The 17,764-nt window shown below is 43.8% G+C and overlaps 1 protein-coding gene across 1 annotated transcript in view; it reads left to right on the top strand.

Annotated features, from left to right (window-relative positions):
• Nucleotides 1-17,764, top strand: part of LOC125457922 (espin-like protein) — a 63,658-nt gene that overhangs the window by 39,351 nt on the left and 6,543 nt on the right. Inside the window, exons 6-9 of the mRNA XM_048542719.2 lie at nt 5,769-5,927; nt 7,218-7,335; nt 8,530-8,648; nt 12,958-13,158. Of these exons, the coding sequence (XP_048398676.1) occupies nt 5,769-5,927; nt 7,218-7,335; nt 8,530-8,648; nt 12,958-13,158 (597 nt within the window). The remainder of the gene's footprint in view (nt 1-5,768; nt 5,928-7,217; nt 7,336-8,529; nt 8,649-12,957; nt 13,159-17,764) is intronic.

The following is a 17,764-nucleotide window of genomic DNA, read 5'->3' as shown; positions in this document are numbered from 1 at the left end:
TTGTTGCATTTAGACATGAACTGTTTCAGTATGAGTGAATTGTGCTGAATTTTGTACAGTCTACAGCAAACATCCCTACTTGTGCCCTTATGATGGAGGGAACATCATTCATGAAGCAACCTGAGGAACTCATGCAGAGATGCGCTGAGTCTAAAATGTTCACTTCCAATAACCCCAGCCATAGCCACCGGCACACTGGCTCAGTAGTGAGCAGTGAGGCCTCACAGTACCAGGGATCTGGGTTTGATTTTAGCCTGGGGTGACTGGCTGTGCGGAGTTTGCACGTTCTCCCTGTGTCTGCGTGGGTTTCCTCCTGCAGTCCAAAGATCTGCAAGTTAGGTGGTTTGACCATGATAAATTGCCCATAGATGGATTAGCCATGGAAAATACAAGGGATAGGATAGGGAGGTGAGTCTGGGTGGGATGCTCTTTGAAGAGTTGGTGTGGATTTGTTGGGGATTCTATGAAAATTATACATAATTTTTTTAAACAAACAGACAATATACCTCAAATTGATTTCCTTATGGACAATAAAATGAAATTGAATTGGAGTTTCCTTTGTCTTAATTATGATTCCAAAAATCAGAGAATTTTCACCTTAAGTTCCATTCTCTTCAGGCCGCTCAAAACTACTTGGCCATCCTGTGCAACAATTGCTGATCTTCTACTTGAACTTCCTTTCTCTGCCCTTTCCCCTCTCCCTGGATTCACTGAGACATCAAAGAAGGTCTCAATCCCAGCCTTGCTATGCTTCATGATGGAACATCCACAATCCTCAGAGCGAGACAAATCCAAAGGAACTTCTTCTCTCAGAGGGTGGTGAATTCATGGAATTCTTAACACAAAGAGCTGTTGAGGCTCGGTCATTACGTAAAGTTAAGGCTGAGATGAGCTGATCTTTAATCAGAAAAGGAATCACAGGTAAGAAAAGGCAAGAAAGTGGTATTGAGGATTATCAGGTCAGCCATGTTCTCATTGCATGGTGGAGCAGACTTGATGGGCTGAATGGACTATTTCTGCTCCTTCATCTTACAATCAAAGATTCAAATGCTTTATCCTCTTTCCAATGTAATTACAATAAGACCTGAAGTATTGGTAGTGCACGCGGGAGACCAGATCACATGGAGAAAGTGTTTCAGTGTTTTGACTGTTGATAACGTAGCAGCTATGGGTGGACTGTAAAAGAGACCCCTGATCAGAGAGGCACTGTTCATAGACACAATTTTCCTACCCAACGCTGCTGCCATTAATATAAGATTTAAAAGCACAAAGGTGAGAGTGGCGTTACTCAAAATTAAATTTCACTTGCAAATTATTTCACAATGCATTGTTTTCATTTTATTCATGGTGTGTCATCATTATTTGTTGGGACAGTCAGGGCGCTAAATTTATTGGTGCCCCTCGTGGTTGACATACATTGGTGATTTTAGGGGAGCTAGTCATATTTTCTTAATTGCGGGAGAAACAATGTTGGACTTCTTGTTCACATTTTCTTGGATGTCCATGCTAGTGTCCAGCGTAGTACACTCCACTCTGTGAGACATGGCCAAACTTGTAGCTTCAGCTACCCTCCCTTCTGTCCACGGTAAAGGACATTGTCTGAGGTTATGTTTAGTGGGTGTAATTGAAATACTGTAGGTGAACTCAAAGCCCTGTAAGGAGCCTACCAGTTAATACCTTGAGATGGACAAACATTTGGACTTTACCTTACAAAGGATAAGATGTAATTTTAAAAGGTTTAGATGCTATGAGTATTAATAGCATGCTGGCATGAGGCTTGAGATGCCATAAGCACACCTCTGTCTTCAACCCCACATCTCAACCTAGAGTCTGAAAATTGAGATTTCTCAGCATGCTTAATTTAGTCACTCTACTCACCCTGCTTAATACCACAGGCGTAACATTCCCCCTTCCCTCAGCCACCCCAAGTTTAATTGAAATCTACAGTAAAAAGCTAGTGTCATATCTAGTACATGCATGTCCTATTATGAACTTGCATTCAACACTTGTAAAAATTAGACACAAGCAGATTTTTCAGATGGCTGCCACAAATTATGTGATTTCTGACAACAGTCTGTACTCTGGTGAATGCCTAAATGAAAACAGACATCAATGAGAGTACCTCCCAGCCATCTGTGAAATCTGGGTATATCATAATTTAAAGTAACAAAGTGTGGAGCTGGATGAACACAGCAGGCCAAGTAGCATCTCAGGAGCACAAAAGCTGACGTTTCGGGCCGAGACCCTTCATCAGAGAGGGGGATGGGGTGAGGGTTCTGGAATAAATAGGGAGAGAGGGGGAGGCGGACCGAAGATGGAGTGAAAAGAAGATAGGTAGAGAGGAGAGTATAGGTGGGGAGGTAGGGAGGGGATAGGTCAGTCCAGGGAAGACGGACAGGTCAAGGAGGCGGGATGAAGTGGTAGATAGGAAATGGAGGTGCGGCTTGAGGTGGGAGGAAGGGATGGGTGAGAGGAAGAACAGGTTAGGGAAGCGGGGACAGACTGGGCTGGTTTTGGGATGCAGTGGGGGAAGGGGAGATTTTGAAGCTTGTGAAGTCCACATTGATACCATTGGGCTGCAGGGTTCCCAAGCGGAATATGAGTTGCTGTTCTTGCAACCTTCGGGTTGCATCATTGTGGCACTGCAGGAGGCCCATGATGGACATGTCGTCTGAGGAATGGGAGGGGGAGTTAAAATGGTTTGCGGCTGGGAGGTGCAGTTGTTTATTGCGAACCGAGCGGAGGTGTCTGCAAAGCGGTCACCAAGCCTCCACTTGGTTTCCCCAGTGTAGAGGAAGCCACACTGGGTACAATGGATACAATATACCACATTGGCAGATGTGCAGGTGATCATCTGCTTGATATGGAAAATCATCTTGGGGCCTGGGATCGAGAACGCCCTTGACCATGTCTCCTGCATTTCCCGTAACACATCCCTCACACCACACCCCCACCACAACTGCCCCCAGATGATCCCTCTCGTTCTCACATACCACCCCACCAACCTCCGGATACAACGCATCATCCTCCGCCACTTCCGCCATCTACAATCCGACCCCACCACCCAAGCCATTTTTCCATCCCCACCCTTGTCTGCCTTCTGGAGAGACCACTCTCTCCGCGACTCCCTTGTCTGCTCCACACTCCCCTCCAACCCCACCACATCCGGCACCTTCCCCTGCAACCGCAGGAAGTGCTACACTTGCCCCCACACCTCCTCCCTCACCCCTATCCCAGGCCCCAAGATGATTTTCCATATCAAGCAGATGTTCACCTGCACATCTGCCAATGTGGTATATTGTATCCATTGTACCTGGTGTGGCTTCCTCTACATTGGGGAAACCAAGCGGAGGCTTGGTGACCGCTTTGCAGAACACCTCCGCTCGGTTCGCAATAAACAACTGCACCTCCCAGTTGCGAACCATTTTAACTCCCCCTCCCATTCCTCAGACGACATGTCCATCATGGGCCTCCTGCAGTGCCACAATGATGCCACCCGAAGGTTGCAAGAACAGCAACTCATATTCTGCTTGGGAACCCTGCAGCCCAATGGTATCAATGTGGACTTCACAAGCTTCTAAATCTCCCCTTCCCCCACTGCATCCCAAAACTAGTCCAGTTTTTCCCCTCCCCCCACTGCATCTCAAAACCAGCCCAGCCTGTCTCTGCTTCCCTAACCTGTTTTTCTCTCACCCATCCCTTCCTCTCACCTCAAGCTGCACCTCCATTTCCTACCTACCACCTCATCCTGCCTCCTTGACCTGTCCATCTTTTCTGGACTGACCTATCCCCTCCCTACCTCGCCACCTATACTCTCCTCTCTACCTATCTTCTTTTCACTCCATCTTCAGTCCGCCTCCCCCTCTCTTCCTATTTATTCCAGTTCCGTCTCCCCATCCCCCTCTCTGATGAAGGGTCTAGGCCCGAAACGTCAGCGTTTGTGCTCCTGAGATGCTACTTGGCCTGCTGTGTTCATCCAGCTCCACGCTTTGTTATCTTGGATTCAACAGCATCTGCAGTTCCCATTATCACTGATATCATAATTTAAAGTTGGAACAACACTTAAAGACTGTAGTGCTTCCAAACTACATGTTTCCATATCTCACACCGGCCAAAGGGGAAGATCAAAATGTAACGAAACTGTCAACTTCCCATTGCATCTTGAAGGTCTCTCACTTCCAAAACAGATAGTGTTGGCCTTAAACATGTTAACCAAGGAGCCATGCGATTGAAACTGTTTTAGGGACAGCAGCCTATCTCCACAGCACCAAACACTTCTATCAGAATCATCAGCTGTCACCCAGTCTGAGAACCAGACCCTGAAATGAGCTGCAAGGCATCAAGCAGCCAGAGTATGTAACCCGTTCCTATTTCAAATTTTACTTGAAAGGAACCTCTTAGGTATTCCACTTCAAGGAGCCTCACAATTTGCTTCACAAATCCTTACTTGAACTTAAAGCATCCAGTCCATTCAAGAAACCATTGGGCTGCCATGTAGGAGAGTGGAAGTTGTAAATCAGAGGTTGAATTGACTGAAAGTGCACTGTCATTTTTTGTATCCAGTCTTAGTCGGTGTAGGTGTATGTGTGTGAGACTGAGTGTGTGACAGTACTTTGATTTGATGTAAATGGGTGAGCACAGATAACCTTTAGTTTTTAACCTCACAAAAGCTTGTTGCTGAATTACTTAATTGGAATACATGGATAGGGAGAGACATACCTCTTTCTAATCAAAATATATTGATTAAGGGTGTAGGAGATTACATACATTGTGTCTGTAACAGTTGTATAGATAATGATGACCATGAAACTATAGCAAGTGTATCCTAATATCCATTGGGTAAGGAAATCTGTTGTACTTACCTTGTCTCCAAGCTCACGGCAATATAGCTGACTCTTGACTGCCCTCTGATATAACCTAGCAAGCCTCTTCCAGAGGGAATGCAATGCCTAGAATGATGGTAGAAATGGGAAAGTCAAAACATTTTAAAAACTAGATGAACACATGAAACACATTAGCATAGAAACCTGGATGGTGGATGTTTAATGAACCGCAAGGACATGATGGCCCAAAGGGCCTCTTTCCATGTTGTTAAGAACTCCAATTTGAAGGCAGCTTATAACCATTCAATTAGGGATTGGCAAATGCAATGGGCCTTTTCAGAAATACCCACTTCACAGGGCAGCACGGTGGCTCAGTGGTTGGCACTGCTGCCTCACAGCGCCAGGGAGCCGGGTTCAATTCCACCCTTGGCAACTGTGTGGAGTTTGCACATTCTCCCCCTGGCTGCATGGGTTTCCTCCTACAGCCCAAAGATGTGCAGGCTAGGTTGATCGGCCAGAGTGTTCTGGGATGTGTAGATTAGGTGGGTTATAGTGTGATGGGACTGGTTGGGAAGCTGTGTGGGTTGGTGTGGACTTGTTGGGCCAAAGGGCCTGTTTCCACACTGTAGGGATTCTATTAAAAAAAACTAAAGAAATATTTTGGGTGCCAGAGAAAAAGACATATAAATCTTACGTGCAAACCAACTGCGCAGAAGGTAGAGTCATATTCTGGGAAAAGGGGGTAGGAGAGAACAATATCTTTATCTTCCACGCAGCACTTTTTTCTATATTGTTGGCACATTATAAATGGCTGTTGTGGTTGTTTATTTTGAGTGTGTGCCACCCTCCTGTGCTGATTACTGTTACTGTTAATTACTGTTACAGTTTTAGTTGATGGTTTGGGTGCAGGTTAATGTTGAGCTCTGATTTCTCCCTCAATTCCAGCCGGCACCTGGTGACCCTCCGGCTCCTGTTCAGAGACACGAATCACTTCGGAAAACAAAGAACATTGTGAGGCAGCAAAGCGGTGGTGACTACTACAGATCCATCCACGAGGGTCGCAGGGAGTCACGTGACCTTCAGAAAGGAATGGAGAATGGCAAGGTAGGGAGGGGGCTCCCAGCTGGATCTTCCAAAGGTCATCTCTGTAACCCAACATCATCAGCATCATCGTGATTGATGTTTGGGCTATGCAGGAAAGTAGAGATGTTAAAATTGGAGAATCAGAGCAACCATGACCTTATTGAATGGTGGAGCAGAATTGAAGGGCTGAGTGGCCTACTCTTGTTTCTTATTCATATTTTTGTATTTACTGCCCTATTCTAATCAGGAGCTGTCTTGAGTTTACAGTGTTCCCTGAGGCTGGACTAAGAGGGTCTAAGGTCAAGACCGTAAGGGTATGGGGACAGGCAAACCAGTATGCATGTGCATGTGTGTCAGTATATATGTGAATGTGTGTCTGTATATATGTGTATGTGTGTCTGTATATATGTGTATGTGTGTCTGTATATACGTGAATGTGTGTCTGAATATATGTGCATGTGTGTCTGTATATATGTGAATGTGTGTCTGTATATATGTGCATGTGTGTCTGTATATATGTGTATGTGTGTCTGTATATATGTGTATGTGTGTCTGTATATATGTGAATGTGTGTCTGTATGTATGTGCATGTGTGTCTGTATATATGTGAATGTGTGTCAGTATATATGTGTATGTGTGTCTGTATATATGTGTATGTGTGTCTGTACATATGTGAATGTGTGTCTGTATATATGTGTATGTGTGTCTGTATATATGTGTATGTGTGTCTGTATATATGTGCATGTGTGTCTGTAAATATGTGTATGTGTGTCTGTATATATGTGTATGTGTGTCTGTATATATGTGTATGTGTGTATATATGTGCATGTGTGTCAGTATATATGTGTATGTGTGTCAGTATATATGTGTATGTGTGTCTGTATATATGTGTATGTGTGTCTGTATTTGAGTTTGTATCCTTATGTGAGTCATTATATATGTGTCTATATCTGTGTACATGTCTATTTATGTGCCTGTGTCTGTATCTGTTAGTGTGTTATTACACATGTGTCTGTATGTGTGTATATATCTGTACTTGTGTGTCTATATCTGTTTATGTGTGGGTGTGTCTCTACATATATGTTTATATCTACGTGTGTGTGAGAGAGAGAGAATATAGTCAGTATTCATTGCAAATTTACTGTTTTCAAATTGTTTGAAGTGGCAATGCCCATTATTGATTGAACTTAATGGATGAGTAGTTAACACTGAGATTTACAGAGAGTTTTGTCTCTTACAGACCTTGTCCTCCGAGGTGTTGTGCTGTCATAGCAAGTGAACTCTCTCATTTTGCATCTAATTTCATTTCAGAATACAGTTCTGGTGAAACCCACATCTGCTCAAACATCTCCACCAAAGCTGCCCTCACCATCCCCCTTGAAACCAGCAGCCCCTGAGTTACCAAAGCAGAACCATCCGAACCCAAGTGGTGAGTAGAATCAGCGCTCACCTCCTTTTGTCTCTGTCTGCCTGACTCAGATTCTTCCACTGCTCAGCTAAGGTAAAGGGAAAGATAATGTCCCCATAGCCCAAAGGACCACTGGGTTGCTCTCTCATTAGGGCGAGAGACAGGTGGTGATTTAACCTGAGGGTCACCACACCTCAGGTTAGAGATAAGCTTGAAAATCCATGACTTACAATGTAACATCAGCCAGATATGGGAATTGAACCCATGCTATTGGCATCACTGCATTACAGTCAGCTGTGCAGCCAACTGAGCTGACACTAAGCTGCAATGCAATACACTGTTGATCTCAGGTAGCCTGCAGCTTCCATACCTGACCCAATCCTGAATACTCTTACAGGTGTAAAACAGATTTGACTTGTCCTGCCTTATGACCTAAATGAGGATTAATTCTGAGATTGTCAGTTTGGCAGACATGTCACTAGCTGCTTTCAACACAGCCAACCTAATTTCACCAACTTATGATCCCTGTTCGCGGCTTTTCTTTCTCCCTGACATATAATCAACCATCCCTTTATCCGCCTAGCTGCTGTTCTGTCTCTCCAGGCCCTATCTCTGCCTGTCTGCTCACTTCTCTCCCACCTTCCCCAACTCAACCAAACACCTCCCTCTGTCTTCAGCGTATAGATTACCTTGTCCAAGCTAATGTCAGTTCTGAAGGGTCACTGGACTCAAAACGTTAACTCTGCTTTCATTTCACAGATGGTGCCAGAGTTGCTGAGCTTCTCAGCAATTTCTGTTTTCTTTTCAGATTACCAGCATCCACAGTTCTTTGTTTTTATTTTGTGCATTGGATCATGTTGTGGCAAAATCCACTTGCGAACTGCTCTGACAGTAAACAACAAGTAGAAGAGTTCTGGTGCATTGGTACATAATTTTAAAAAAATACTCAGTATTATTTGTTTTGCTGCAGGTAGTCCACGCTGTCTTTCAATGGCTTCTGTGATTCCCTTTGGTGTTCTGTGATCAGACCAATGTAAAGCTGTCCACAGCGAGACTGATGGCAGCTCTCCCAGAGCCAGGCTAAGGTGAGGCCTCCTGAACCCAGCCTAAGCTGCAACTACCTGTGGCCAGGCTAACAGGAGACCACATATGCAGCCAGACTGAGACTGTATTCCTACTTAGGCTCCAGACTTTTTCTGTTTACTCTCTCTGTAGGTGGGAAACCCATCAACACAGGACATCACATCGAAAACATCCGTGCAAGCCTCGTAGACGAGCTCAAGTTAGGAAAGACATTAAAACCAACAGGGTTTGGTCGGAATGTGGCTCAGACAGTAAGTCATTTCAACAATTCAACATCTTGTCAAATTGTGATATATTACAATACACATGTGGAGACACACACACACACACACACACACACACACACACGCGGAGACACACACACACACACACACACACACACACACACACACACACACACACAGACATGTGAATGTATGTGTCACAGTTGTTGACCTGGATGCCATGCCTAAATTCTTAAAGTAATCTCACTTGTCCTAGCATGGAGGGAGAATTCCTTTTTTAAACTGGTGAAAACTGCAGAAATCTGCAACAGAAAAGGCATTAGGCATACTTGTGTATGACACACAGAAAGCTAAAACACAAGCGCAGCAGGGAATCAGGATGGCTAAGGGAATGTTGACGCTTATTTCAAGGGGTTGGAGTGTAAGTGGAAGACAGTCTTACTGCACCTGTACAAGGAGCTGGTGAGAGCACATCTGAGGCACTGTGAGCTGCTTTGGTCCCCTTACCTAAGGAAAGATATGATTTCATTAGAGGCGTTCAGAGAAAGTTCACTTTGATGATCCCGGATATGCAGGGATTGTCTTACGAGCAAATGTTAAACAAGTTGGGATTCTTTTCACTGGAATTTAGAAAAATGAGATGTGATCTTGTTGAAACCTACAGGATTCTTAAAAAAGCTTGCCAAACTAAATATTTTCCCTCTTGGGAGAGTCTAGAATTAGGCGGCATCGTCTCTTAATAAAGGGGTGCCAATTTATAGAGTCATACTTCATAGAAACAAACTCTTTGGTCCAACTCATCCATGCTGACCAAGTTTCTCAAACTAAATGAGTGCCAGTTGCCTGCACTTGGCCATACACCTCACTGAATGGGCCGAGGCCCGAAACGTCAGCTTTTGTGCTCCTGACATGCTTCTTGGCCTGCTGTGTTCATCCAGCTTCACACTTTGTTAACTTGAATTCTTACTCATGTGCCTTTCCCAATGTCTTTTAAATGTTGTACCTGTGCCTGCATCTACGGCTGCCTCTGGCAATTCATGACTGCAGTCATAGGTAGACAGGTTGATGAAGAAGACGCTTGGTACGCTTGCTTTCACTGGTCAGTGCATTGAGTATAGGAGTTGGGAAACCATGTTGTAGGTGTACAGGACGTTGGTGAGGCCACTTTTAAAACACTGCCTACAATTCTGGTTGCCTTCCGACAGCAAGGAAGCAGTGAAACTTGAAAGGGTGCAGAAAAGATTTACAAGGATACTGCTGAGACTGGAGGTGTGTGTTATAGGGATTACGCGGAATAGCCAGGGATTTTTTCCCTGGCGCATCAGAGCCTGAGGGGTGACCTTATTGAGGTTTATAAATCATGAGGGACAGGGATAGGGTAAAGAGCCAAGGTCTATTCTTAGGGTGGACGAGTCCAAAATTGGAGGGTATAGGTTTAGGATGAGAGGGAAAAGATTTAAAAAGGACCCGAATGGTAACTTTTACATGTGGAACGTGGTGCAGAGATGGAGCAAGTTGCCAGAGGAAGTGGAGGCAGGTACAATTACAGCATTTAAAAGGCATCTGGATGGGTACATGAATAGGAAAGGTTGAGAGTTATGAGCCAAATGTTGGGAAATGGGTCTGGATTAGATTGGTGATAATGGGAACTGCAGATGCTGGAGAATCCAAGATAATAAAATGTGAGGCTGGATGAACACAGCAGGCCCAGCAGCATCTCAGGAGCACAAAAGCTGACGTTTCGGGCCTAGGCCCGAAACGCCAGCTTTTGTGCTCCTGAGATGCTGCTGGGCCTGCTGTGTTCATCCAGCCTCACATTTTATTATCTTGGATTAGATTGGGATGTCTGGTCAACATCAACAAGTTGGACCAAAGGGTCTGTTCCATGCTGTATGACGAAGTGCGTCTTAGATGGTCTGAAATGGTACCTCAGTACTCTACTGATTTTTTCTCTCTCGGACCTAAGGTTTAATAAAAACCTATCTCCTTCTGTGCAATGTATTCAAATGTTCAGCAAAAAAAAGTAATTGCAGCGTGGTCTGGAGTTCACATATAACCACAAAGAACACAACATCATTTGCAATTTTACTGATAGTAGGAACTGCAGATGCTGGAGAATCTGAGATAACAAGGTGTAGAGCTGGATGAACACAGCAGGCCAAGCAGCATCAGAGGAGCAGGAAAGTCAGCCCTCGCCTCCCTAACCAGTCCTTCTTCCCACCTATCCCCTCCTCCCACCTCAAGCCCATCCCTATCTCCTACCCACTAGCCTCATCCCGCCCCCTTGACCTGCCTGTCTTCCCTGGACTGACCCTATCCACTCCCTAACTCCCCACCTACACTCACCTTTTCTGGCTCCATCCCCGCCTCTTTGATCTGTCTGTCTCCTCTCCATCTATTTTCTCCTCTATCCATCTTCTATCGTCTCCCCCTCTCTCCCTATTTATTTCAGAATCCCCTTCCCCTCCCCCATTTCTGAAGAAGTGCCTAGACCCGAAATGTCAGCTTTCCTGCTCCTCTGATGCTACTTGGCCTGCTGTGTTCATCCAGCTCTACACCTTGTTATCTTGCAATTTGACTCATGGTTTTGCAATTTTACTCACAGGCAGCACAGTTGCTCAGTGGTTAGCACTGCAGCCTCATAGTGCTAGGAACCCAGGTTCAATTGCACTCCCAGGCAACTGTCTGTGTGGAGTTTGCACATCCTTCCTCTGGGTGTTCCAGTTTCCCCCCATAGTCCAAAGATGTTCAGGCTAGGTGGATTGGCCATGCTAAACTGCCTGTACTGTTCAGGGATGTGTAGATTAGGTGGATTATAGGGAGATGGGTCTTGTTGGGATGTCTGAGGGTCGGTGTGGACTTGTTGGGCCAAAGGGCATGTTTCCACACTGTAGGGATTCTATGAAGTATTCCACACACAAACCACCCTCTGTGTGAAACGCTGCCCCCAGGTCCTTTTAAATCTTTCTCCTCTCACTTTAAAAATATGCCCCCTAGTTTTGAACTCCCCTATCCTATGGAAAAAAACCTTTGTTGTTCACTTTATCTATGCCCCTCATGATTGTATAAACCTGTATCAAAGATCACTCCTCAACCTCCCAAGCTTCAGTGAAATAAGTCCTAGCCTATCCAGCCTCTCCTTTTTACTCAAACCCTCCAGTCCCAGCAACAACAAGACTTTTTTTTTCCGAACCATCTCCAATTTAATAATATCCTTTCTATAGCAGGGTGACCAGAAATGTTCACACTACTCCAAAAGTGGCCTCACCAATGTTCTATACAACCTCAATAATGATGTCCCAACTCCTGCACTCAGTTGTCTGAGCAATGAAAACAAGTGTGCTAAACACCTTCTTAACCACCCTTTCTCACTGTGATGCAACTTGCAAAGAACTATGTACCTGAACCCCTAGGTCTTCCTGTTCAACAACACTACTCAGGACTCTAACTGTTAACTGTAAAAGGCGTGCCCTTGTTTGTTTTAACAAAACGCAGCATCTCACATTAATTCAAATTAAATTCCATCTGCCTACTCATCAGCCCATTGGCCCCTGATCAAGTTCCCTTTGTAATCTTAGATAACTTTCCTTGCTGTTGACTGTTCTACCAATTTTAGTGTCAGTACAAACTTACTAGCCAGGCCTCCTAAATTCTCATCCAAACTGTTTCCGTAAATGACAAACAGAAGTGGATGCAACACTGATCCCTGCGGACTGCTACTGGTGAAAGGCCTCCAGTCTGAAAAGCAACCCACCAACATCGCTCTCTGTCTCCTACTATCAAGCTATTTTTGTATTCAGTTGGCAAGCTCACCCTGAATCCCATGTGATTTAACTTTGCTAATTAGCCTTCCATGTGGAACCTTGTCACAGGCTTTAGTAAAGTCCATGTAGACAACATCTGCTACCCTGTCTATGTCAATCCTTTTGGTTACATCCCCAAAAACTGTATCATGTTTGTGAGACATGATTTTCCAAGCACAGAGCCATACTGTGTATCCCTAATCATTCCTTTCCTCTCCAAATTCACGTAAATGCTATCTCTCAGAATCCCCGCTAACAAATTACCCACTACTGATACCAAACTCCCAGGTCTATAGTATAAGACCGAGATAAGGAATTTCTTCTTTCAGAGTGTTGACGGCCTTTGGAACTCCTTGCTTCAGAGGAGGTTGCGCAGAAAGACGTTATGTATATTTAGGATGAGATAGGTAAATTTTTGATCAGTAGGGGGATCAAGGGTTAAGGGTGAGGGGAATGGATGAATCAATCCAACTCCCCCCCACCCCGATCCTAAATTTCATAAAGTGTTTTTATTGTAATCTCCTCTTGCACAGAGCCAAAGCCGAACATCCGAAGAGAAGCCGAAAGAGAATGGATTAGCATCACTTCCTGTGAATGAGGTTGCCAGCACCGATGTTGATTTGCTGGTGCCCACTCATGATGAGAAGGGATGTCCCATCCCGGAATGGAAACGGCAAGTGATGGTACGAAAACTACAGGCACGACTGAAGGATGAAGAAGAGCAACGGAGAAATGTAAGGGGAAGGCTTGACTGAAGAGCATGCTGTGGGTGTGTGTGTGAATGTGTGACTGCCATATCAATCTGAATGAACAACCCCGTGAAAAAGACTGAACCTCAGTGAATTTGTTCTTCTTTATTCATTCACAGGATGAGGGAGTCGCTGGCTAGGCAGCATTTATTGCCCATCTTTAATTGCCCAGAGACCAGTTAAAAGTCAACCACATTGCTGTAGGTCTGGAGTCACATGTAGGCCAGACCAGGTGAGGGTGGCAGATTTCCTTCCCTAAAGGACATTAGTGAACCAGATGGTTCTTTCTAACAATTGACAATGGATTCTCGGTCATCATTAGATTCTTAATTCCAGATATTTATTGAATTCCAATTCCACCATCTGCCGTGGCGGGATTGGAACCCGGGTGCCCAGAACATTATCTTGGTCTCTGGATTAGCAAACCTAATCCAAGTAAATTGTTTTTCTGTGGTGTACAGCTCAAACCACAAGAACAAAGATTTTCCCTGAGGAACCCTATCATCTAAAAGCTGATCAAATAGTGGAATAAGTTACAAGGGAAGGAAAAACAAACAGTCAGTGTAAATAGCCATTAGTAATGGTTAGATGGATTAAGGGTGAGGGAATTGAAAGAGCGGCTCAGAGTAGTTGGTCTTTGTACATGGCTATGGCTTGTTGGTGGGCACTTCTTTATATTGAACATCTGCTGTCCTATTTGTATTTTACATTATATTTATTGCCATACTTAAGGTCAGTTCTCAGACACTGCACCCTCACCTTTATGAGCAGAATAACCAAGTACAGTGTGGGTGTGATGAAGGGTCTAGGCCCGAAACGTCAGCTTTTGTGCTCCTGAGATGCTGCTTGGCCTGCTGTGTTCATCCAGCCTCACATTTTGTTATCACAGTGTGGGTGTTGTTCAGGGTATTATGCCTGTGCCAGTACTTGTGCCACACTATAGCTATATTACATAAGGTGCCTACTCACATTTACCCTGCAAGTTTCTGTTGTTGGTATGATGATGATTTTCTTTGATATTTCACCTTCTTTTTGTCTCTCTCTTTCTTTTCCTGTTTCTCCCCAGCACTTTATGAGTCCTACCCTGCCCTTTACTTTTCCTCTTTCCTGAGATCAAAGGGAGGGCACCTGCATTCCAAAGGAATGGAGGAATTGCTACTACGAACAAGCACACTGGAAAATTGATGCTGCCCTCATGACTTTCAGTTGATCCCCTAAAACAGCAATGTGCCATTGATCAATGGCCATCTTAGGGCAGAGGTTCTGTATAAAGCACAGCTGACTTGATATCAAGAGTAGATTGGGATTAAGGAGAGAGTAGTTGGTGGGTCCCTGATGAGGTGATTGGGAATGGAAAGAGGAAGCATGGAAAATACAATGGTTGACTAAATAGCCCCAGTGGAAAGTATTTGTGGAGGCAGTCATGCAGTGAACAGAGGCACGGTAAGGGCCTCGAGTTGGTAGGATAGCAGGGGAGTGAGAAGACAAAGGCTTGAAAGTATGGGTGAGGTGACATAAGTAATGGTTGACAATGAGATGGAATCTGCTAAAGACCACTGTTTCCCTGGAAAATACTACCTGCAATTGTTATTCTCGTTTTATATTTATTCTTTCCTGAGATATGGGCACCACTGGCAAGGCCAGCATTCATTATGCTGCCCACAACTTCTCTTGGACTCTGAGGCTTACCACACTGCTTCAAAGGGCAGCTCAAGAGATAAAACCACATCTTGGAGTCAAACATAGGCAGAGACGATATATAATGATGGCAGATTTCTGTTCCTAAGCAGCATCAGGGTTTTACAACTTTCAATGGCAATTTCTTGACCAATGTTATAGAGACTAGCTGTCAATCGAATTGAATTGGTGGGATTTGATCCTGTCTCCCAGTATATTTGTGTGGGCCCCCACCCAGTATAACTTGCTCTGTGGTATTACCATTCAAATACCATCTGCCTTCCTAGCAGCTCCATTCTGTACTTTGACAACCAGAATACCCCTCACTGAAAGGAAAGAGGAAAAGGTAAAGGACAGGGTAGGACCATAAAAATGCTGAGGACGAAAGAAAGAGAGACACCAAACAACAAAAAAATGAAGTATTAGAGAAAATCATTATCATAAAAACAACAGAAACTGGTCAAAACAGAAATTCTCAAACTTACCAGCTACTGATAACTAAATTCACTTGAAAGTCGCAGCCTGTAATAACTTGTGTCAATTAAGCAAAACCTCAGATTTGATGTATATTTTCTGATTATTTTCCTGCACATACTCATGTAATTTTCAGAGCCAGTGATGACCAATGAATGCCTAATAATTTTTTATTAGCGTGTCGGCAATATTTGAGAATGCATGGTTTCTTTAAACTTTTGGGCTTGATATTGCTCTCATACTGGCTTCAAGGAGCTTTCATGGGCATGGCCTGTATGAGAATTTCAAGTTGGCATGCTTCACACAGCTTAGAGGGACCATTAGTGATGGTGACAGCACTTTAGGTCATGGAGACTTAAAAATCACAAATAAAAGTTAAAGCTAATTGTCTTTTCTGTAGAATGGAGGATTTCAAGACTAGCGGGCACATTTTTAAGGTGAGAGGAGAAGATTTAAAAAAAAGATGAGGCAAAGTTTTTTTACACAGAGTCGTTAAAGTGTGGAATGAACTTCCTGAGGAAGTGGTGGATGTGCGTACAATTACAATGTTTAAAAGACATTTGGTTAAGTGCATGAATAGGAAAGGTTCCAAGGAATATTGGCCAGGAGCAGGCAGGTGGGACTAGTTTAGTTTGGGATTATGTTCAGCATGGACTGGTTGGACCGAAGGGTCTGTTTCAATGCTGTATGGCTCTGTGACTCTCTAAAGGGCCTAAAACGCAGAAACTAAAAAACCAAAACGCTAAAAAATTCCAAAGGTATTAGATGGAATGTTCAAACTTTCTTCAGTACTCACAGCTGGAATTATACATTGATACCTAGTAAAGAGAAGGTCAACTACTGGTATTCCAGAAACTGGAATCCATTGATTAACACATTAACAGAAGAAGAACTCAATGAATTGGATGCATTTTGTGGGCTGTCTGTGACTTACTGGTGTTGACCCATTGTTAGACCAGTGATTGCATTGCTATCACCTGCAAGATTTGATTGATCAATTAATAGATCTCTTATAGATTTATCAGCTCATTATTTGGACAGTTATATTTCTACTGGCTGAGGACATCCATGTGTAACAACACGAGCAGATGCTACAGTCTGCTGGGTGAGAAACCCAGGGGATCAGATGCAGTGAACATTTTACCCTAATAACAATAAAAAAATGAGAAAGCAATATTTGGTTTTGCAATATTTAATTCACAACGTGTCTGCTTAGTTTTGTGTATTGCACCGCAGGAATGAACTATTCATCCTGGCACAGTGCTGCTTGTTGAAATTACTTGGCAAGTTATGTTAAACCTGTCTCAAACCTCGTTTAGAGTTTATTTACAGTACCATGTGCTGTTCTGGTTGTCATAAAAAAGATCAGGAGGATCTGGTAATGATTCACAGGGATGATAACAGGAATATGTAGTTATACATTATCAGGAAAGCATTCACAGGCTGGGTCTCTTTTCTTCTCAATTAAGAAACCCAATAGAGGCTTCAAAGATTATGAAACGTTTTGATGTAGCGAGTAAAAAGAGAATGTTTCCTCTTGTGGGAATGGAGATTACAGAACATTCAGATCCGCTTTGATTTTATCAAATGGATCAGCACGCTTGAGGGGCCAGATGATTTACTCCTGCTTCTCGTTATTGCATTCTCGTGGAAAGATCATAACTCATGATTGTTAATGTAAGATAGGCAGCAAGGAATCAATAGGGAATTTGTAAGAATGTCCTTTCCTCAAAGAGCAGGAAGAATGTGGAACTCATTCCCGCAAGGAGTGGTTGACGTGAATAGTGTAGACTCAATTAAAAGGAAGCAAGTCAAGCATTTGAGGGGGAAGAGAGTAGGGGGTGACAAAGATAGATTTAGATGAGCCCCAAAGATGTCAGGAGACTTGAGTGGAGCACAAACTCAAACAAGGACTTATTGGGCTGAATAGACTGTTTCTGGGCAGCCTACAGTTCCACTGCCTATCTTTTTTCCTGTGCTCATGTCTGAGGGTTGAGCCATATACTTCCCTTGAATTGGTCCACACTGATGGGCAAAGGACGGAAGGACTTACAGGCTCAAAGGCAACCTATCTGGCCAGCACATCATCAAATCTTCCATGGCCGACAAGTCCTGGCACAGGTCTCATTCCAAAGCTTCAGGCTCAGAGATAGGGACACTATCACTGTGCCACAACACCCTTGGTATCTTATGTAGCAATTCCAGGGCTTGAAGATTTAAAGTAGGAGGACAGGTTGCACTTACTTTGTACTCCCTTTTGCTTTTGAAGGGCTGGGAGTAATTTTGTCAAGGCCCTTAAATGACAGCATGATTCAGCAGGGTATTTATATAAATAATTTCCTCTACAAGAGAATAAAGAACAAACAGGCATAATCTGGAAGTTAGAGCTGGGCCGTTTAGAAGTGAAATTGGGAACACTTTTCCCTGAAAGGTAAGTAAT

The sequence above is a fragment of the Stegostoma tigrinum genome, chromosome 14, assembly GCF_030684315.1.
Source record: "Stegostoma tigrinum isolate sSteTig4 chromosome 14, sSteTig4.hap1, whole genome shotgun sequence".
NCBI lineage: Eukaryota > Metazoa > Chordata > Chondrichthyes > Orectolobiformes > Stegostomatidae > Stegostoma > Stegostoma tigrinum.
The sequence above is the reverse complement of the archived record's forward strand: the minus strand, read 5'-3'. Positions and strand labels throughout refer to the sequence as shown.